General features: G+C 54.8%; 2 protein-coding genes and 1 long non-coding RNA gene across 8 annotated transcripts in view; 1 reads left to right on the forward strand and 2 right to left on the reverse strand.

The window, feature by feature from the left end:
• LOC132334955 (zinc finger protein 850-like) overlaps positions 1–19,560 on the reverse strand; it is a 300,730-nt gene that overhangs the window by 24,055 nt on the left and 257,115 nt on the right. The window lies entirely within an intron of this gene.
• Positions 4,111–6,917, reverse strand: LOC132334821 (uncharacterized). 6 transcript variants are annotated; one of them, XR_009488488.1, is made up of 6 exons: positions 6,750–6,910; positions 5,774–5,887; positions 5,535–5,634; positions 4,951–4,986; positions 4,349–4,417; positions 4,111–4,256 (listed from the first exon to the last, which is right to left on the reverse strand). XR_009488488.1 is itself a non-coding variant. In XM_059860999.1 (5 exons), exons 1-4 carry the CDS (start codon positions 6,816–6,818, stop codon positions 4,349–4,351), a joined length of 288 nt encoding a protein of 95 aa, XP_059716982.1. In that variant the 5' UTR covers positions 6,819–6,910; the 3' UTR covers positions 4,111–4,256. The 6 variants fall into 6 exon arrangements, 4 of the variants coding, with proteins under 4 accessions (XP_059716982.1, XP_059716980.1, XP_059716981.1 ...); XM_059860999.1 differs by lacking the exon at positions 5,535–5,634; XM_059860997.1 differs by lacking the exon at positions 5,535–5,634 and having other exon boundaries at positions 4,951–5,111.
• LOC132334887 (uncharacterized) lies at positions 8,749–13,668 on the forward strand. The gene is made up of 3 exons (XR_009488533.1): positions 8,749–9,336; positions 9,985–10,096; positions 12,949–13,668. It is a non-coding gene; the product is annotated as an uncharacterized LOC132334887 (long non-coding RNA).

Below are 19,560 nucleotides of genomic sequence, written 5' to 3' on the forward strand. Positions count from 1 at the left end.
CTCAAAGTAGGTCCCATATTGCATCTGCAAGGTGTAGAAAGTTGGTGCCCTTAACACAGCACTCTGTAGTAGGGCCCATTAAGGGAGATCCCGATGAAGAATTGGATCAATGCTTAAGAAAATTACAGGATCTAAAATTACAACGGTTAGGGACGCTGAAGATTAAAAAAAAAAGAAGAAGAAAAATAAGAGAGAAAAATGAAGCTTAGTTTTGTTGTGTTGCTTAGTGCTGTGATAGCTGGGGTAGTACGAGTAACGCGCTTTAATCAGCCAAGAGACAATATATAGATAACGCTTGCTAATCAAACTAATCAATCATCGCTTTGTTTTAGCTTAAGAAGAGTTACTAACCCCTTTCGAACATGCTTAGTAGGCCTGCCTGTGTGGTCTCCCAAGGAGTTTTGTGGTCTGATAGATAATCAAACCTTGTAATATATGCTATAGGGATACTGGGTGTAGTTTTGATGCTTTTGCTTATTTTGCCTTGTATTTTTAATTGCATTCAGAATATGGTCAGTCGAATGATAGAAAAACCCTGGCAGACAAACCTTCTTGCTCAAAAAGAAAACGGGGGAAGTGTGGAGAGTTTTGTGGAGACATGGCTTGAAGAGAAGGGACATGATAAAATACAGCTGGTAAAGCAATGGGCCTCTGATGGGGGGCCTTTGGCAGGGCCAGAGTGTCCTTGAGCAGGAAGTTATACGATAACGGGATGCAGAAGCAGAGACTAGCTAATGAGGGGAGAAAACATAAGCATCCTGAGTATCTGAGGGGAGAAAACATAAGCATCCTGAGTATCTGATAGCAAAAGTTGAGCTGACCTTTTATAGCGAACCAATAGTGAGCTTTAGTTTTGCAATATGTATGAGCCTTATTATCACTGTTATAAGAACACTCATGTTAAATCAATAAATTGAGACTTGTTGATCATCATCGGATGTGCTTGTCTCCCGTCGACTCCGTCAATTTCTCTCCTGGGCCTTCAGGCACCTGCATCCCTTTTCACCTTCTAGAAGGAAGTGAGCTGCATCTCAGCTGCTTTTTTTTGGGGGGACAGTAATGATGTTTTCTGTGGTGGTGAAACAGCAGGCCAAAGGCTGACAAACTGAATCCTGACCTGAGCCAACAGAAGCCATGAGAAAGCTGACAGGAGGTTCAGGAGAACAGATTTCTGGAGCAGTGAAAAACAACTTGTTTTTCCTGAGAAAGAGCTCCAGGTCTGTGGAAAAAAACCTACTTTCCCTGAAAAAGAGCTCTAGGACTGTGATAAACACTAGCACCCATATAAACTGTTTTTTCACTCTTAGATAGAAAAATGAAAACTCTCTCTCACAAACAACTTTTCCTGCACTTACACACTGGGGCTTTGAGTGACCAATCAATACAAGGTAAGAACTTGTTACTTACCAATTGGGGATAGACAGGGGATATTCTTAAAAAACCCTATAAAAAGGCCTATTAAAAGACCCTTTAAAAACAACACAGGAGCAATCCTTTCTTTTTGCACCATAAACCGTGTCCTGCATCCCTCTTTATCGAGCGCTGTTGCAGTGCCCTTTTATTTCACAGCTTTTTGGATGGTCTGTTCCAGTTCACCCCCTGTATGTTGTATTTCCCCAAGCTGGATTATTCCCAGTTTATATCCCTCCCCTTTTATCCTTCAATCATTATAATCCCCACCCTGTATTCCAGTGTCTTCCCTATCCATCACTGTAAACTCTGCCCCTGTTCTGGACCCTTCCCTGTCAGTCTCCTGTAAACCCCCTCCCCTGCAAGTTCCGCCCCTCTGGAATTCCCCTAGTGTATGAGGCCCCATTGGCCCATGTGACCTGCCCTCTCCACCCCCTTATCCCCATTGGTCCCTGAGATGTATTCCCCCCCTTTTGCTCCTCCCTCCTTGATTCCCTATGGGCTCAGCGATTGTGCCCACCCACAGTTCTAGTGCTGTATAAAATCCTGAGCACGCTGGTGCTCGAGGCTCTTTGGTTCCTGTTCCCTTTGACAAATAAACCTTCCTCAGAATCTCACACCGAAGGCCTCCCTCTCCTCTTTAGTCTGCTCCCTGACGCTGACACCATTCCAGCTGTAGAGCAGGTGGCTCCAAGGTTCAGCTCTCCCATTTCAGGGGAAGCTGTTCCCCACTCATGGCACCGCATCGCCCCTGAGCCAGCTGTGGACTCCAGCGTGGTGTCAGCCCGGGGCTCCTGCTGGGCTGAGTCTGCCCTCAGGCAGGGCTCAGCTCCCCCACAGCATCTCAGTGTCACCTGTGAGCCCCATGGAGAAGACACCTCTGTGCCCTCTGCTCAGAATTTCTATGCCAGGACAGCAGCAATGCAACCCAAATCTGCCTTAAACCTGGTGGGGTGAGGAACTCATGCACCAGGGGCTTTCTCGCCATCCTGCTGCTCATGGCCAAGATATTTTCCCTGCCCCTCTGCCAGGGCAATGCCCTGTGCCAGTTCTGCTGTGAGGCTTTCCTGGGGTGGTGCTGGCACCAGTAATTCCTTCAGTATTGGAACTGGAGTCAGCGAACACGACTGAGCCCTGGTGAGCTCTCAGGATGGCCAGGGAAAACTGACCTACCTGGCCCACCCCAAAATTCACCCAAGTTCATCTGGAGCCGATGGACCTGGCGGCCAAGAACAACCCCAGAGCCAGGTAGAACCACTCACCCTTTTCCAGGACACTGCGGTGGCTCTACCCCACCCTGGCCAGGTATTACAGGTGACTGTGTAGGGCCCCTCACCCAGGAAACACCACAGTGCCCCGCAGACAGGTTGACCCAGCAGCCCCATCCCGCCAGGGGAGGAAATTGCAAAACACATAAATAATTTCAACATGCTTTTGACATTTGAACATTTTTTTTAGCAGTTAAATTCTTTTGAGTAAATCAAGAATTTTGGGGCTGTTGTGTTGTATTTTATTTGCAGAGATGCCCAACAAAGGCAGGAATGATGCATTTGACTCCATGTTCTCAGAAGGCTAATTTATTACTTTACAATACTATATTATATTAAAGAATACTATACTATACTAAAGAATACAGAAAGGATACTTACTGATTGTTCAAAAGATAATAATGAAAGCTTGTGACTCTTTCCAGAGTCTTGACACAGCTTGGCCTTAATTGGCCAATGAGTCAAAATAACTAACACCAGAATCCAATCAAACAATCATCTGTGGGTAAACAATCTCCAAACACATTCTGCATATGAACACAACACAGGAGAAGCAAATGAGACAAGAATTGTTTTCCTTTTTCTCTGAGGCTTATCAGCTTCCCAGGAGAAAAATCCTGGGTGAAGGGATATTTTCAGAGAATGTGAATGCCACAGTGTTATAGATGAGTACTTAGATGGTTAGCATTCACAATTAAAGGGTGAACATTATAGGGATGTTAAGAGAAGTTTTACAGATGTAGAGTTACATTACTGCAATGTGTTCCCCCCACCCAGCATTGGTGGGTCTTGGTAGTCTGGGCATTTGGGGAGGGGCAGGCTTGTTATTAAGAGGCATGGCTCAGCAACACCTGACCTCCAATCAAGTTACAAGAAAGCAGTCTACACCAAGGAACAGCGATGAAGAGTTAACAGACAGCCTTTGGGAGGAGCTTTGGCTACCTGCTGCAACACCAAGGATATAAAATGAGAGCAGCCATGTTGTGGATGGGCCGGCCATGTGGTTACCGGCCACGAAGTGAGGGAGGCTCCCAGCACCGTAATTTTTTCCTTATTTAGTCCTTTTGTTGTAATTTTTGTTAAGGTTTTAATAAACCTTTAAAAATGTTGAGATGTGAACGGTCGTTTCTCACAGGGAGAAAAAGTTTTACAAGAAAGCTTGTTTTGAATTTATATTTTTTCTTTTAAACCCAGGCCATTCTGACCACACTCAGAGTGAACCACAGCCTTTCTCACCACCGGGACACCCACCCCCTACTCAACCCACTCCCCCTGGACTCTGCACAACTCCCAACACACCATTTGTCTGGGGGAAAGCACAGACTGTGTCAAGGCAGCAGAGCCCAGACCTGGCCTGACTTCCCCAGAGCACTGGAAAGGAGGAAGTCCAGATCCAGGGACACACACATGGACACACACATGGACACAGAGCAAAGCTTTGCTCAAAGAGTTTATTGATTATTGAATACTGATTATTTAGGGGAAATTGCCCAGGGCTCAAAGGGATCAGAGGGTTCCTCCAGGGATGATCATCTCCTCATGCCACTGGAGAGGAAAAAGGACACTGGTCCTTCCAACCTTAAAAGACAAACCCCAGAACGTGACCTCTGGAGCTCACTGGGCCATGGATGGGCTTTGTCCCCACCCCTGTCCCTGCAGGCACAGCTCACCTAGGCATCCAGAGAGGCAGCCAGGCGCTTCTGCCGCAGAAGAGCACGCAGCTCTTTAGCCGCAGGGGGCTGGGGACAAAGGCAGAGTTAGAGACACACTGGGGGCACTGGGCTGGACTGGGAGGCAGGGCAGAGCAGGGGGGCCTTAGGGAAGGGGCTGTGGGAGCAATGGGGTGCAGGACTGCTGTGCTCCTCACCAGAAGCACTGGGCTCCTGGCCAAGAGGCACAGCTGGGGCAGGGGCTGCATCCTGGCTCATCCAGGGGCTCCTGGGGTGACCGGGATGGGAATGCAGCAGGGGCCCTGGGGAAAGGATTCCCTGGTGAGGAGCCCTGGGGAAAGGCATTGTCTGGGCTGTCAGGAGGGGTGCACTGGGCTGTGCTGGGACAAACTGGGATGTCCTGGGCTGTGGTGGCCATGAAAGGGGAGGGTCTGACACCGGCAGGCGTCTCCAGGACCACAACATTGTCTAAATCCAGCTGCAGAGAGACCAGGAGACCTTGCTGGTCACTGGGATGTCCCTGGTGCCAGCAAGGGATAGGGGGACACCACTGCACCCCAGTTCACTGAGGGCATGCCCTCCAAAGACAGCAGCCCACTCACCTCTCGGAGATCATCTTGGGCTCCTTCCAGGAGTGCCTGGAAAGGAGAACAAAGGCTGGGTCTGGACTGGACCTTCTGGGGCTGTGGGGGGACACAGCTCCAGGGAGCAGGGCACAGGCAGAGGGATGGGAATTCAGGGCCTCCAAGGAGATCTGTTTGAGCTGGGGGGAGACCCAAAGTCACTGATCTGGGGTCAATTGAGGTCCCAGGGAATGGGGCTGGGGGTGTGGAAGGAGCAGGGTTTGGGGTACATGGGAGGAGAAAGGAATTGAGGTGTAGAGACACGGGAGTTCAAGGGAGGGGTTTCCAGGGGACAGAACAAGGATGGGTGGGAACAAAACCAACAGGACTGGGAGATCATTGGAGTATGAGGAGTGAGTCAGGGAATTCTACAGGAGGGCCCTGCTACAGCGGCCAGGAAGAAAGGCAAAGGCTTGAAGGGGGACAAAGAAGGAGAGGCCTCGGGAATGGTCAGTGGGAGGGCATTTGGGGACCCTGAATGGGACACAGAGGAGGGTCCAAAAGGGTGGGATGGGAGGCCAGAAAGGGCAGGATGTGGGGACAGCCTTTGGCTGGTACCTCACCTTGGCCTGTGCCGGGGGCACAGCAGGATGGAGAAGAGCAGGGCCACGCTGAGCACAGCCACCTTCATCTTCCTCTCGCTCTGGGCAGCGCTGCCTGAGGCTGCAGCAGGTGAGGAGCACCTTTATCCCTGCTGGGACTCCTCCCTGCACCCTCTCTGCCAGCCCCCAGGACAGAGCCCGGCTTGGCACAGCCCCCAGCCGTGGCCACAAACCCTGCGCTGGTGCAGAGTCCATCCCACCTGTGGCACAGGTCCAGCCCCTCTCTCACTCCAGCTTCCTTGATTTGGCAGCGGCCCACGGGGGGGTCCAGGCATCTTAGGTGGAGGGCAGCGATCCAAAGGCATCCGGAGACCCTGTGGGGACAACCTCCAGTCTAATGCAATCCATCCTCCGAGACTTCCCACGGCCAGATCCAGATTCCCCCATCTTCTGCTGCCTCTCGCTCTCCCAGAGCTTTTCCTGGGGGACACCCCAGAGCTGAGCCCGGCCCCAAACCCAACATGTGGGAGAGCAAGCGGAACAAGGGACATGTGATCAGGTGGGTGATTGGCATCTCAGTCACTGCAGACCCTGGGGAGCACTGGGCAATGCTGATCACCTGCAGACAAGGCTGAGGGTTGGGGAATGGCTCAGATCTGGCACTTCCCACATGGGAATACTGCATTATTCCTATTTCCCTACAGGCTGAAAACCAGTCTAGTCTTCAGCCCCAGAGCTGAGTCCAGAGGGAAATATGCCTGCCCTGTCCCTCATCCTGTCACCCTTACAGCCTCCATGCAATCACAGAGCAGCTGGGTCCTGCTCTGCTTCACATGGGTGTTTCAGGGAACCATCCCCAACAAGGATCAAACTGCAGTGCTGTCCCTGCCTGGGACTTGCCCACAGCTCTGTAGGAACCTGGGAGTGCACAGGAGGGAGACAGAAGAATGAGGACGAGTAGGGACAAAAGTGACAGCACTGGGAGAGGATTTGGGGGGTGGGGTGGGGTGGGGGCGAGGGTGGGAAGGGAGCCAGGGAATTCTACAGGGGGACCCTGCTATACTGGCCAAGAAGAAAGACAAAGGCTTGAAGGGGGACAAAGAAGGAGAGGCCTCGGGAATGGTCAGTGGGAGGGCATTTGGGGACCCTGAATGGGACACAGAGGAGGGACCAAAAGGGTGGGATGGGAGGCCAGAAAGGGCAGGATGTGGGGACAGCCTTTGGCTGGTACCTCACCTTGGCCTGTGCCGGGGGGCACAGCAGGATGGAGAAGAGCAGGGCCACGCTGAGCACAGCCACCTTCATCTTCCTCTCGCTCTGGGCAGCGCTGCCTGAGGCTGCAGCAGGTGAGGAGCACCTTTATCCCTGCTGGGACTCCTCCCTGCACCCTCTCTGCCAGCCCCCAGCCCTGGCCACAAGCCCAGCCCTGGCACAGAGTCCACCCCACATGTGACACAGATCCAGCCCCCTTGCCTGGCATCGCTTCTGCTTAGGACAGCTGCCCCTGGAAGGGCCCAGGCACCTGAGGGAGCCAAGGGGGGCAGGCAGAGAGCCAAAGGCATCTGGGGACCCTGTGGGGACAATTTCCACTCCAACACAATCCATCCTCCAATACCCACAGTGCCAGATCCCCCATCTTCTGCTGCCCCTCCCCTCCCAGAGCTTTCCCTAGGGGACACCCCAGAGCTGAACCCAGCCCCAAACCCAACATGTGGACGAGCAAGGGGAACAAGGGACATGTGATCAGGTGGGTGATTGACATCTTAGTCACTGCAGACCCTGGGGAGCACTGGGCAATGCTGATCACCTGCAGACAAGGCTGAGGGTTGGGGAATGGCTCAGGAGTGACAATTCCCACATCCACACAACCCGATATCCCTTTCCCTGCAGATGCCAAACCCATCCCAGCTCCATGCCCAGAGCACTGTCCAGAGGGCAATATGCCCTGCCCTGCCCTTCATCCTGTCACACCTGCAGCAACGAAACCCTCCCAGAGCACCTGGGTCATGGCCCTGGCTCTGGGCCCAGGCCAGCACTGGCCCTGAGCAGGATGTGCCCATCCCCAGGGACATGGGGAAGTGGGCATCTGTCCCCAGGCAGCCACTCGGAGCTAACTGGGGTAACAGAGGTGCCCTGTGAGGAGGAGGGGTGTTGGTGCCCTGCCAGCATCCCTGACAAGCCCTGTTTACCCAGGCCCTGAGGCACCAGGAGGACATTCAGACATCTTGGGCTCTCTGGGACTGCCTGGTGCAGGGTGGTCTGTGCATGGGGGAGCTGAGAGTAAAAGGATCCCTGTTGGGGACAAGCCCCACTTCAACCAAATCCATCCTCCAACAGCCCCCAGAACCACGTACCCTCATCTCCTGCTGCCTCTTCCCTCCCTGAGCTTTCCCTGGGGGACAGCCCTAAGCTGAGCCCATCCCAAAATCCGTTGGGTCCCAGCAGAATTGCCACTGTTCCTGTTCTGGCACTTTGAGGAAACAGTGGTGGGCACTGACCCCTCTTCCTGGGGAATCAGGACCCCAAACTCAGGGAAAACAGGCATGTGGGAGGACTTTGAGTCAAGGGCAGGCAGGTGATTGGGATCTGCACTCACTGGAGACACTGGAAGCACTGGGCAGTGTTGATCACCTGTTGATGACCTTGCAGACAAGGCTGAGCCTTGGGCAATGCCTCAGCTGTGCTCCTTGCCACAGCCTGACCACTCCATTTCCCTTTCCCCACAGGCCCCAAATCAGTCTCATCTCCAGCCCCAGAGCAGAGTCCCGAGGGCAATGTCCCCTGCCCTGCCCCTCACCCTGTCCCACCCATGGCCACCGTGCCCACCCAGAGCACCTGTGTCCCGCTCTACACAGCTGCCCCATGCAGGGTGCCAGGGACCCCATCCCCAACAAGGCTCAAACTCCAGCCCTGGCCCTGGCTGCCATCACCTGCAGCTCCCGAGGGAAGGGCCCTTGTGCCCACACAGGGTCTCTGCAATGCCCAGGACCTGAACCAAGGCCAGCACTGGCCCTGAGCAGGATGTGCCCATCCCCAGGGACATGGGGAAGTGGGCACCTGTCCCCAGGCAGCCACTCGGAACTAATTGGGGTAACAGAGGTGCCCTGTGAGGAGGAGGGGTGTTGGTGCCCTGCCAGCATCTCTGACAAGCCCTGTTTACCCATTGCCCGAGGCACCAGGAGGACATTCAGACATCTTGGGCTTCCGGGAAGGAAAATCCACTGTGAAGTGGTTCCCGAGAGCTGTCCATGACTGTGATTCCTGTTTGACATTCCAGGGCATTAGTGAAGGGTTCTGCACATTTCTTTCCCCAGGGACAATGTGAATCCATCCAAGAGGTGTCGTGGCCCAGCTGGGAAAACATTTCAGGCCACTGCCTTGACTGTTGGCTATGGAACTTGCTCAAGGAGCTGCAGGGCCCAGGAAGATTTTCCTGTGGAGTGCCCCAGGACTGAAAGACCAGAGTGTCCCTGTGGGGGATCCTTGACCAGAGCAAAAGGGCTATGATGTCTTTGGGGTGCTGAGGACACCTTGGAATGGAATTGAGGACATGTCTTTAGGATTCTAATTGCAGAAGGAGGCCAAGGAGAGATCCAGGCCTCCTTGGAGATCAGTGCCAGTCAGGGGGGTGGCACTGGACAGCCACTGACCACGTGCCAACAGCCCGGGCAGAAGGAGCTGGACATGCCCAGAGGCTCCCAGTGTGGGCAGATTGGCCCTGCAGCTTCAGGGACCCCATGGGAATGTCCCTGCCCCCCTCGGGGCTGTGGATGAGCTGTGCAGAATCTCTCCCTACAGCTCTCAGCAGCATTTCAGCAATGAGGTATTTCCCCTGTTTGACTGACTGGGGCTTTGGCATAAACAATTTACATCAAGGTCCTCAGCACAGGAAAGGCTCAGACCTCATGGAGCAGCTCCAGAGGAGCTGAGATGCTCCAAAGGGTTGGAGCACCTCTGTGACAGAGACAGGCTGGGGGAGTTGGGGCGGTTCAGCCTAGAGCAGAAAAGGCCCTGGGGAGACCCCATTGTGACCTTGCAGGACTTCCAGGAACCTCACAGGAAACGTGGGGAGAAATGTTTTAGTAGGGCCTGTCTGAGTTGGGTGAGGGGAAATGGTTTTAAAGCAGAAGAGGATAAGTTCAGACTGGAGATAGGGAAAAAATCTTTGATGCTGTGTTTGGTTAAGCACTGGCACAGGTTTCCCAGACACCTGGTGGATGCCCCATCCTTGGAAATATTCCTGGTTGCATGGGCTGTGAACAGCATGATGGAGGAAAAGATGTCTCTGCTCCCACCCCACAGGAGGCCCTGTGGTGTCAGCTACCAGAGGGGTCGGTGTGTCTTGTAGGATTCAATTCCCCCGGAGAGCAGAGGGAACACATGGCAGCACAGATGGCAGGAACGTCCTCCCATGGAGATGGGAATATTCTGGATCAACAGGCTCAGGCTGCCCAGTTTTGTGTCTTTGTAGATGGACACCGGTGTCAGAAGAGACTGAGAACCAGGAGGCTCCACAGTGTCTCTGAGTGCCCTGTCTCTGAGTGCCCTTGGTTCCATGAGGCCCCACAGAATCCCAGGATGTGGTAATTAAGTTCCTTTGTTATGAAACAGTCATGTTATAAGCGAACGTAGTTTGTTTTGGTTGTCCCCCATGCATGTTGGTTTGCCCTGGAGAGGTACCCTCCCATCTCCCTGTCCATCTACCTCAAGACCAACCCCTTATTCCAGATCCTTCCTTGCTACTCAGGGAAACCCTGTCCTCCTCCCTTGTCCATTACAGAAACCCCACCTTTCTCTCTAGAAACTTCTGTGTCCATCTTGTACCCCTCGAATACCCACTGGTATGCTCAGTCCATCCTCCTGCCCTGTTGTTCCCCCCTGGTTGTCACAATGTGTACCCCGCCTTGTGCTCCTCCCCAGGTTTCTGCCATTGCTCCTGGTTTGTATCCTCCCCATGTTCCCTCCCCCGTACTAAAGCTGTTGTGACCCTGGATTTGCTGTCACTTGTTTCTGGGCCCTCTTGGAGATTAAAAATCTCTTGGGAGCCTGCACAAGTGATCCCTCTCTTCCTTTGCTCTGGATTCCTCAGCTCGGAACAACATCAGTATCTGCACAGAGCAGCCTGCTGCTTCTGGGAGACAAGCAGCCCTGCTTGTACCACCAGCCCAACCGGCCCGAAGGGCGGATAGGGAGTGGCCACTCCTGGCAGGGAACAGGAGACAGGGCTAGCTGCAGCCATCTCCGAGTGGCCACCGTGTCACCAGGGCCCCTTTGGCTCCATGAGGCCCCAGAGAATCCCAGGGCCCCTTTGGCTCCATGTGGCCCCACAGTGTCACAAGGACCCCTGGACACCACAAGGCCCTGAGGTATCCCAATGGATCCTTGATTCCAACTGGCCTCACTGTGTCACGAGGGGCTCAAGATTCCCTGAGACTCCACAGTGTCACAGTGTCCCCTTGTTTCCACAAGTCACAGGGTCACAATGGCCCCTGAGCATCTTTAGGCACCAGAGTGTCACAGCATCCCCTCAGTTCCCTGAACTCCACAGTGTCACAATGTCCCCTTGGTGCCATTTAGTCCTGCAGTGCTGCTCCTCATGGTTCCTGGGAGCCATGAGGCCCTGAGGGATCACAGTGGATGGTTCCATGAAGCCCCACAGGTTGGCAGTCTCCTCTTGGTTCCATGAGGGCCAATGGCCCCAAGGGGCCTCTGGATTCTACCAGGGCCCAGAGTGCCACAAAGCCCCTGTGATCCCACGAGTCCCTGCAGTGTCACCATGTCCCCATGAATCCTTGCAGTGTCACCATGTCCCCAGGAGGCCATGCAGTGTCACAGTGTCCCCAGGAGGCCATGCAGTGTCACAGAGGAGCAGCACTGGTGAAGACACAGCACCAGGGGAGGTTTGGCAGCATTCCTCTCTCTGTGACACCGCAGCAGTGGCAAGGCACAATGTTCCCGACTCTATGACACTACAGGTGTGGCAGTACCATGTCCCCCTCTCTGTGACACTACAGCAGTGGCAATTCCAATCTTCCCCTCTCTGTGACAACGCAAGGGTGGCAGCCCCAAAATTCCACTCTGTACGACCCCACAGCAATGGCTGCCCCAGTGTTCCCTTCTCTGTCACACCAGAGCAGTAGCAGTGCCAGCATTCCCCTCTGTGTGACAGCACAGTGGTGGCAATCCTGACCTTCCCCTCTCTGTGACACCAGAGGTGGCACTCCCAGCGTTCCCCTCTGCCTGACACCAACACAGTGGCAAACCAAAGATTCCCCTCTCTATGAGAAAACAGTGGGGGCAGCCCCAACATTCCAATCTCTCTGACACCACAACGGTGGCAGCCCCAACATTCCCCTGTCTATGAAAACACAGAAGTAGCAGCCCCAATGTTCCCCTCTTTGACATTGTAGCAGTGGCAGCCCCAGTGTCCCACTCTGTGACACCACAGTGGTCACAACCTCAACTTTGCCCTCCTTGTGACACTGCAGCTGTGGAAGCCCCAGGTGTCTCTGTGAAACCGCAGCAGTGGCAGCCCCAGAGTCCCTCCCTCTCTGACACCACAGCAGTGGCAGCCCCAAAGTTCTCCTGTCTGTGATACCACAGTGGTGGTACCCAGAAATTCTCTCAGTGACACCATTGCTGTGGCAGCCCCAGTGTCCCCCCTCTGTGACACTGCAGCGGTGGAAGTTCCCATCTCTATGACACTGCAGGCGTGGCTGTCCAAAGTTCTACTCTCTATGACAGCACCGCAGTGGCAGTTCCAACATTCCCCTCTCTGTGACACCTCAACATTTGCAGCCCCAGTGTTCCCCTCTCAGTGACACCACAGTGGTGGCAACCTCAGTGTTCCGTCTCTGTGACATGACAGAAGTGGCAATACCAATGTTCCCTTGTCTATGATGCCAAAGTGATTGCAACCCCAGTGTTCCCAGTGTTCTCCTGTCTATGACAGCGTTGTAGGGGCAGCCCCAATATTCCCCTCTCTGTGACACCTCAACATTTGCAGCCCCAGTGTTCCCTTCTATGATACCACAGAAACAGCCACCCCAGCCTTCCCCTCTCTGTGACCCCACAGCTCTGGAAGCCGCTGTGTTCCCCTCTCTGTGACACCACAGCTGTGGCAGTCCCATTGTCCCGGTCTCTGTGACACCACAGCTTTGGCAGTCCCATTGTCCTGCTTTCTGTGACACCACAGCAGTGGCTGCCCAAACGTTCCCCTCTCTGTGACACCACAGCTGTGGCAGTCCCATTGTCCTGCTCTCTGTGACACCACAGCAGTGGCTGCCCAAACGTTCCCCTCTCTGTGACACCACAGCTGTGGCAGTCCCGTTGTCCTGCTCCCTGTGACACCACAGCAGTGGCTGCCCAAACGTTCCCCTCTCTGTGACACCACAGCTGTGGCAGTCCCGTTGTCCCAGTCTCTGTGACACCACAGCTGTGGCAGTCCCGTTGTCCTGCTCCCTGTGACACCACAGCGGTTGCTGCCTGAGCGTTCCCCTCTCTGTGACACTGCAACTGTGGCAGCAGCACAAGAACAGAAGCAGCAGTCGTGCAACAACAGGGGAGCCGTGGAGGAGCAGAGATGGAGCTCAGAATAGCAGGAGATGAGCAGTGGTGGAGCAGTGGTGGAACAGTGGTGGAGCAGTGTTGGACAAGCAGAGGAACTGTGCTGGAACACCCCCAGAGCAGCACTGGAGCAGCTTTTGAGCAGCAGTGGAGTAACCATGGAAAAGGTGGAACAGTGGTGGGACAGGAGCCACAGCCATGAACAGTGGTGGGACAGGAACCACAGCCATGAACAGTGGTGGCACAGGAACCACAGCCATGAACAGTGGTGGAACCGGAACCACAGCCATGTGTGATACTCACATGCCCTCTGAGCAGAGAGACATAATTCTGTCTCTCAGGTTTTTTCCTGGAGAAGTACAGAGGGAAAACAGTTTTTATCTCTGCTTGCTGCTCCTGGTATTCTGCACAAGTGGAATGTGTTGGGAAGGTTGTTTACCTCAAGGAATTTGGTCATTGGATTCTGGTGGAGATTTTTTTATGTTAATTAGCCCATCAGGTCCAAGCTGTGCGGACCTGTGGGTCTGCATACAGTCACAAGTTTTTAGTTAGAAGTAAGTATTCTTTAGTATTCTTTGTAGTATTGTTATAGTATAGTATAATGTAACGTAATATAGTATTAATAAAGTGAGTGTTGAGCATTCCAAAGCCTTGGAGTCAGATGCCAATCATTTCCTGCCTCGGGGGTCACCTGATTTTAGTATAGCCATGAACAGTGGTGGGACAGGAACCACAGCCAGGAACAGCGGTGGCACACTGGTGGCAGGCACAGTGGTGGCACGTTGGTGGCACACTGGTGGCACGTTGGTGGCACAGGCCCCGCAGCAGTGGAGCGGTGCCGGAGGTGCCGAAGCTGCGGGACACAGAGCGGCTCCAAGCGCTGTGTCCTGCAGGAGCCCTCCCCGCACACCAGAGCAATCCCATCAGGCTGAACCAGAGTGGGGGCAGCAGCAGGAATTGCTGCTGGGCTCGGGAAGGTGTGGATGGAGAACATTTAATGGTGACCTGGGGGTTTGATCCTGCTCATTGTGGCCACTTTTGGGGTGCTGGGACAGTTCCAGTCCATCTGAAGTCATGAACTCAGGAGATACTCAGGACAAAAGCAATCAAACTGCCTTCTTTACTGGAGGGAAACACAGCTTGGGAGAAGTTTAATGATTTCTGATTTAGGAACCAAACTGGATCAATTATTGGCCTGTGCTTTGTTCTAGTCCAAGGAACAATTCCCAAAGTGCTGTGATTTGGCATTAAAAACGAGAAACATGCCTCATCACCTGGATATTGTGCTTGCAGTACAGAGCTATTTGTGGTTGTTATGGCTGAGAAAACAACTGGAATTCTTTTCCTGATTTCACTCTTTCTTCCTCCCTCTGGGATGAAGCCTCCAACACTCCCTGCAGGTCTGCTTTTCAGAATCTGCTTCTCTGGAGTTGGGATGGGACAAATGAACAGTGGGAAGAAGGAGGAAAATGGACCGTTCAAACTACAAACTCTGCTTTTGTACCTCTGGATTTCCAGTGTTTAGAAATTGTCATGTTTCCAACTCACTGGCCAAATCCCACACTTCTCACTTTTACCCTGGCAGAAAACCTTCCTTTGGCCCCATTTAGGAACTGAGCCTCGGAAACACCAGAGTGCAGATGCTTTTTTGCTGATTTTGCTAATAGATGACAAGAAAATCAGCAAAGCAGGAGGGATCAGGGAGAGGGCAGAAACAATTCCTTTCTTTGTCTTCCTTGTGGAAAGTCTCCTGTGGAGGTTGTGCTGCAGCCAGAGACTTCCCGGGCCAAGGGCTGAGGGAGGTGATTCAGCTGAGGCAGCTGAGACATCTGCTCCCTGGTTTGCAGCCCTGGGGCTGGCAGGGGACACAACTGCCCCCCGTGCACCCCACACCCCCTGGAATGGGGGATTCTTCCTGCCTCTGCCAGATGCTCCTTCTCCATCCCTGGCCTGGGTGCTCCTGGGTGAGCTCCCTGCCATGGTCATTGCTGGGGGAGGGGAGAAGGAGGGAGGAGTTCAGTGACAACCTGGGAGGTGCCAGCGGGGCAGAGGTGTGTGGAGGGGACAATGACAGAGTGACAGGATGTGCAGATGGACACAGGGACAAGACTACACCTCTGGGGGAAACCTCTTTGAGATTTTGGGGAATTTCCTTTGGAACACACACATGGACACAGACACACAGACAGAGATTGTAGCTTTGCTGAAAGGGTTTATTGATGATTGATTATTGAGGGGAAATAGCCCAGGGCTCAAAGGAATCAGAAGGTTCCTCCAGGGATGATCATCTGCTCATGCCGCCAGAGGGGACTGGGACACCGGCATCCCCACAGCTTCCAATCCTAAATTAAAAACCCCAGAATGGGACCTCTGGAGCCCACTGGGCCATAGATGGGCTTTGTCCCCACCCCTGTCCCTGCAGGCACAGCTCACCTAGGCATCCAGAGAGGCAGCCAGGCGCTTCTGCCGCAGAAGAGCCCGCAGCTTTTCAGCCACAGGGGGCTGGGGACAAAGGCAGAGTTAGAGACACACTGGGGGCACTGGGCTGGACTGGGAGGCAGGGCAGAGCAGGGAGGCCTTAGGGAAGGGGCTGCGGGAGTAATGGGGTGCAGGACCTGCTGTGCTCCTGCCCAGAAGCACTGGGCTCCTGGCCAAGAGGCACAGCTGGGGCAGGGGCTGCATCCTGGCTCATCCAGGGGCTCCTGGGGTGACCGGGATGGGAATGCAGCAGGGGCCCTGGGGAAAGGATTCCCTGGTGAGGAGCCCTGGGGAAAGGCATTGTCTGGGCTGTCAGGAGGGGTGCACTGGGCTGTGCTGGGACAGACTGGGATGGCCTGGCCTGTGGTGGCCATGAAAGGTCTGACACCGGCAGAACTCTTGGTACCCACCAGAGGTGTCTCCAGGACCGCTACATTGTCTAAATCCAGCTGCAGAGAGACCAGGAGACCTTGCTGGTCACTGGGATGTCCCCGGTGCCAGCAAGGGATGGGGGGACACCACTGCACCCCAGTTCCCTGAGGGCATGCCCTCCAAAGACAGCAGCCCACTCACCTCCCAGAGATCATCTTGGGCTCCTTCCAGGAGTGCCTGGAAAGGAGAACAAAGGCTGGGTCTGGACTGGATCTTGTGGGGCTGTGGGGGGACACAGCTCCAGGGAGCAGGGCACAGGCAGAGGGATGGGAATTCAGGGCCTCCAAGGAGATCTGTTTGAGCTGGGGGGAGACCCAAAGTCACTGATCTGGGGTCAATTGAGGTCCCAGGGGACAGGGCTGGGGGTGTGGAAGGAGAGGGGTGTGAGGTACAGGGAAGGAGAAAGAAATTGCAGTGTAGGGACATGGGAATGCAGGGGAGTGGCTTGGTGGGGACAGAAGAACAAGGATGGGTGGGAGCAGAACCAGCAGCTTGGGAGATGCTGTGGGAGTGGGGAGTGAGTCAGGGAATTCTACAGGGGGACCCTGCTATACTGGCCAAGAAGAAAGGCAAAGGCTTGAAGGGGGACAAAGAAGGAGAGGCCTCGGGAATGGTCAGTGGGAGGGCATTTGGGGACCCTGAATGGGACACAGAGGAGGGACCAAAAGGGTGGGATGGGAGGCCAGAAAGGGCAGGATGTGGGGACAGCCTTTGGCTGGTACCTCACCTTGGCCTGTGCCGGGGGGCACAGCAGGATGGAGAAGAGCAGGGCCACGCTGAGCACAGCCACCTTCATCTTCCTCTCGCTCTGGGCAGCGCTGCCTGAGGCTGCAGCAGGTGAGGAGCACCTTTATCCCTGCTGGGACTCCTCCCTGCACCCTCTCTGCCAGCCCCCAGCCCTGGCCACAAGCCCAGCCCTGGCACAGAGTCCACCCCACATGTGACACAGATCCAGCCCCCTTGCCTGGCATCGCTTCTGCTTAGGACAGCTGCCCCTGGAAGGGCCCAGGCACCTGAGGGAGCCAAGGGGGGCAGGCAGAGAGCCAAAGGCATCTGGGGACCCTGTGGGGACAATTTCCACTCCAACACAATCCATCCTCCAATACCCACAGTGCCAGATCCCCCATCTTCTGCTGCCTCTCGCTCTCCCAGAGCTTTTCCTGGGGGACACCCCAGAGCTGAGCCCGGCCCCAAACCCAACATGTGGACGAGCAAGGGGAACAAGGGACATGTGATCAGGTGGGTGATTGGCATCTCAGTCACTGCAGACCCTGGGGAGCACTGGGCAATGCTGATCACCTGCAGACAAGGCTGAGGGTTGGGGAATGGCTCAGGAGTGACAATTCCCACATCCACACAACCCGATATCCCTTTTCCTGCAGATGCCAAACCCCTCCAATCTTCGTGCACAGAGCACTGTCCAGAGGGCAATATGCCCTGCCCTGCCCCTCATCCTGTCACACCTGCAGCAACGGAACCATCCCAGAGCACCTGGGTCATGGCCCTGGCTCTGGGCCCAGGCCAGCACTGGCCCTGAGCAGGATGTGCCCATCCCCAGGGACATGGGGAAGTGGGCACCTGTCCCTAGGCAGCCACTTGGAGCTAACTGGGGTAACAGAGGTGCCCTGTGAGGAGGAGGGGTGTTGGTGCCCTGCCAGCATCCCTGACAAGCCCTGTTTACCCAGGCCCTGAGGCACCAGGAGGACATTCAGACATCTTGGGCTCTCTGGGACTGCCTGGTGCAGGGTGGTCTGTGCATGGGGGAGCTGAGAGTAAAAGGATCCCTGTTGGGGACAAGCCCCACTCCAACCAAATCCATCCTCCAACAGCCCCCAGAACCACGTACCCTCATCTCCTGCTGCCTCTTCCCTCCCTGAGCTTTCCCTGGCGGACAGCCCAGAGCTGAGCCCATCCCAAAATCCGTTGGATCCCAGCAGAATTGCCACTGTTCCTGTTCTGGCACTTTGAGGAAACAGTGGTGGGCACTGACCTCTCTTCCTGGGGAATCAGGACCCCAAACTCAGGGAAAACAGGCATGTGGGAGGACTTTGAGTCAAGGGCAGGCAGGTGATTGGGATCTGCACTCACTGGAGACACTGGAAGCACTGGGCAGTGTTGATCACCTGTTGATGACCTTGCAGACAAGGCTGAGCCTTGGGCAATGCCTCAGCTGTGCTCCTTGCCACAGCCTGACCACTCCATTTCCCTTTCCCCACAGGCCCCAAATCAGTCTCATCTCCAGCCCCAGAGCAGAGTCCCGAGGGCAATGTCCCCTGCCCTGCCCCTCACCCTGTCCCACCCATGGCCACCGTGCCCACCCAGAGCACCTGTGTCCCGCTCTACACAGCTGCCCCATGCAGGGTGCCAGGGACCCCATCCCCAACAAGGCTCAAACTCCAGCCCTGGCCCTGGCTGCCATCACCTGCAGCTCCCGAGGGAAGGGCCCTTGTGCCCACACAGGGTCTCTGCAATGCCCAGGACCTGAACCAAGGCCAGCACTGGCCCTGAGCAGGATGTGCCCATCCCCAGGGACATGGGGAAGTGGGCACCTGTCCCCAGGCAGCCACTCAGAACTAACTGGGGTAACAGAAGTGCCCTGTGAGGAGGAGGGGTGTTGGTGCCCTGCCAGCACCTCTAACAAGCCCTGTTTACCCATTGCCCGAGGCACCAGGAGGACATTCAAACATCTTGGGCTTCCAGGAAGGAAAATCCACTGTGAAGTGGTTCCCGAGAGCTGTCCATGACTGTGATTCCTGTTTGACATTCCAGGGCATTAGTGAAGGGTTTTGCACATTTCTTTCCCCAGGGACAATGCAGATCCATCCAAGATGTCTTGTGGCCCATGTGGGAAAACATTTCAGGCCACTCCTTGACTATTTGCTCTGGAACTTGCCCAAGGAGGCACCGTGCCCACTGGGGAAGATTTTCCTTGGGGGTTTTGTTGCTTTGTGCCCTTGGAGGAGAGACCAGAGTGTTCCCATGGGGATTCTTGACCAGGTGTACGAGTCCTGTGACATCATTGGTGTGCTGAGGTCACCTTGGAGAGGTATTGAGGAAGTGTCTGCAGGGTCCAAATTGGGGAACTTTGACCAAGGAGAGCTCCAGGCTGCCTTAGAGATCAGTGCCAGCCAGGGGGATGGCATTGGACAGCCACTGACCATGTGCCAACAGCCCAGGTAGAATGAGCTGGACACACATGGGGTCTCCCAGTGCAGTTGGATTGGCCCCCAGTTTTGGGGTCCCAATGGAATGTCCCTGCTTCCTCTGGGACTGTTTCTGAACTGTGCAGAAACTGTCCCTACAGGTGCTCCAGCAGGTCAGGAAGGATGAGCTTTCCCTCTCCTCTCAACCACTGTCTCAGCAGGGAAGAGCCACAATTTTCCTGCTCCAGGGAAAGGCACTGGTGGTACAGCCCACGTGTCACCCCCTGGTTCTGTCTGCAGCACTGGGGCTTGGACATGAGGAATAGAGAATTTCCCTTGGGTGGGGAAGGTCTGCTACAGGACCAGGAAGGAAACCAAAGGTCCCCAAGCATTTCTGCAAGAGAACTCCTGCTCCAGTGTCTGTGGGG

This window comes from Haemorhous mexicanus, chromosome 16 (assembly GCF_027477595.1).
Source record: "Haemorhous mexicanus isolate bHaeMex1 chromosome 16, bHaeMex1.pri, whole genome shotgun sequence".
Lineage (NCBI taxonomy): Eukaryota > Metazoa > Chordata > Aves > Passeriformes > Fringillidae > Haemorhous > Haemorhous mexicanus.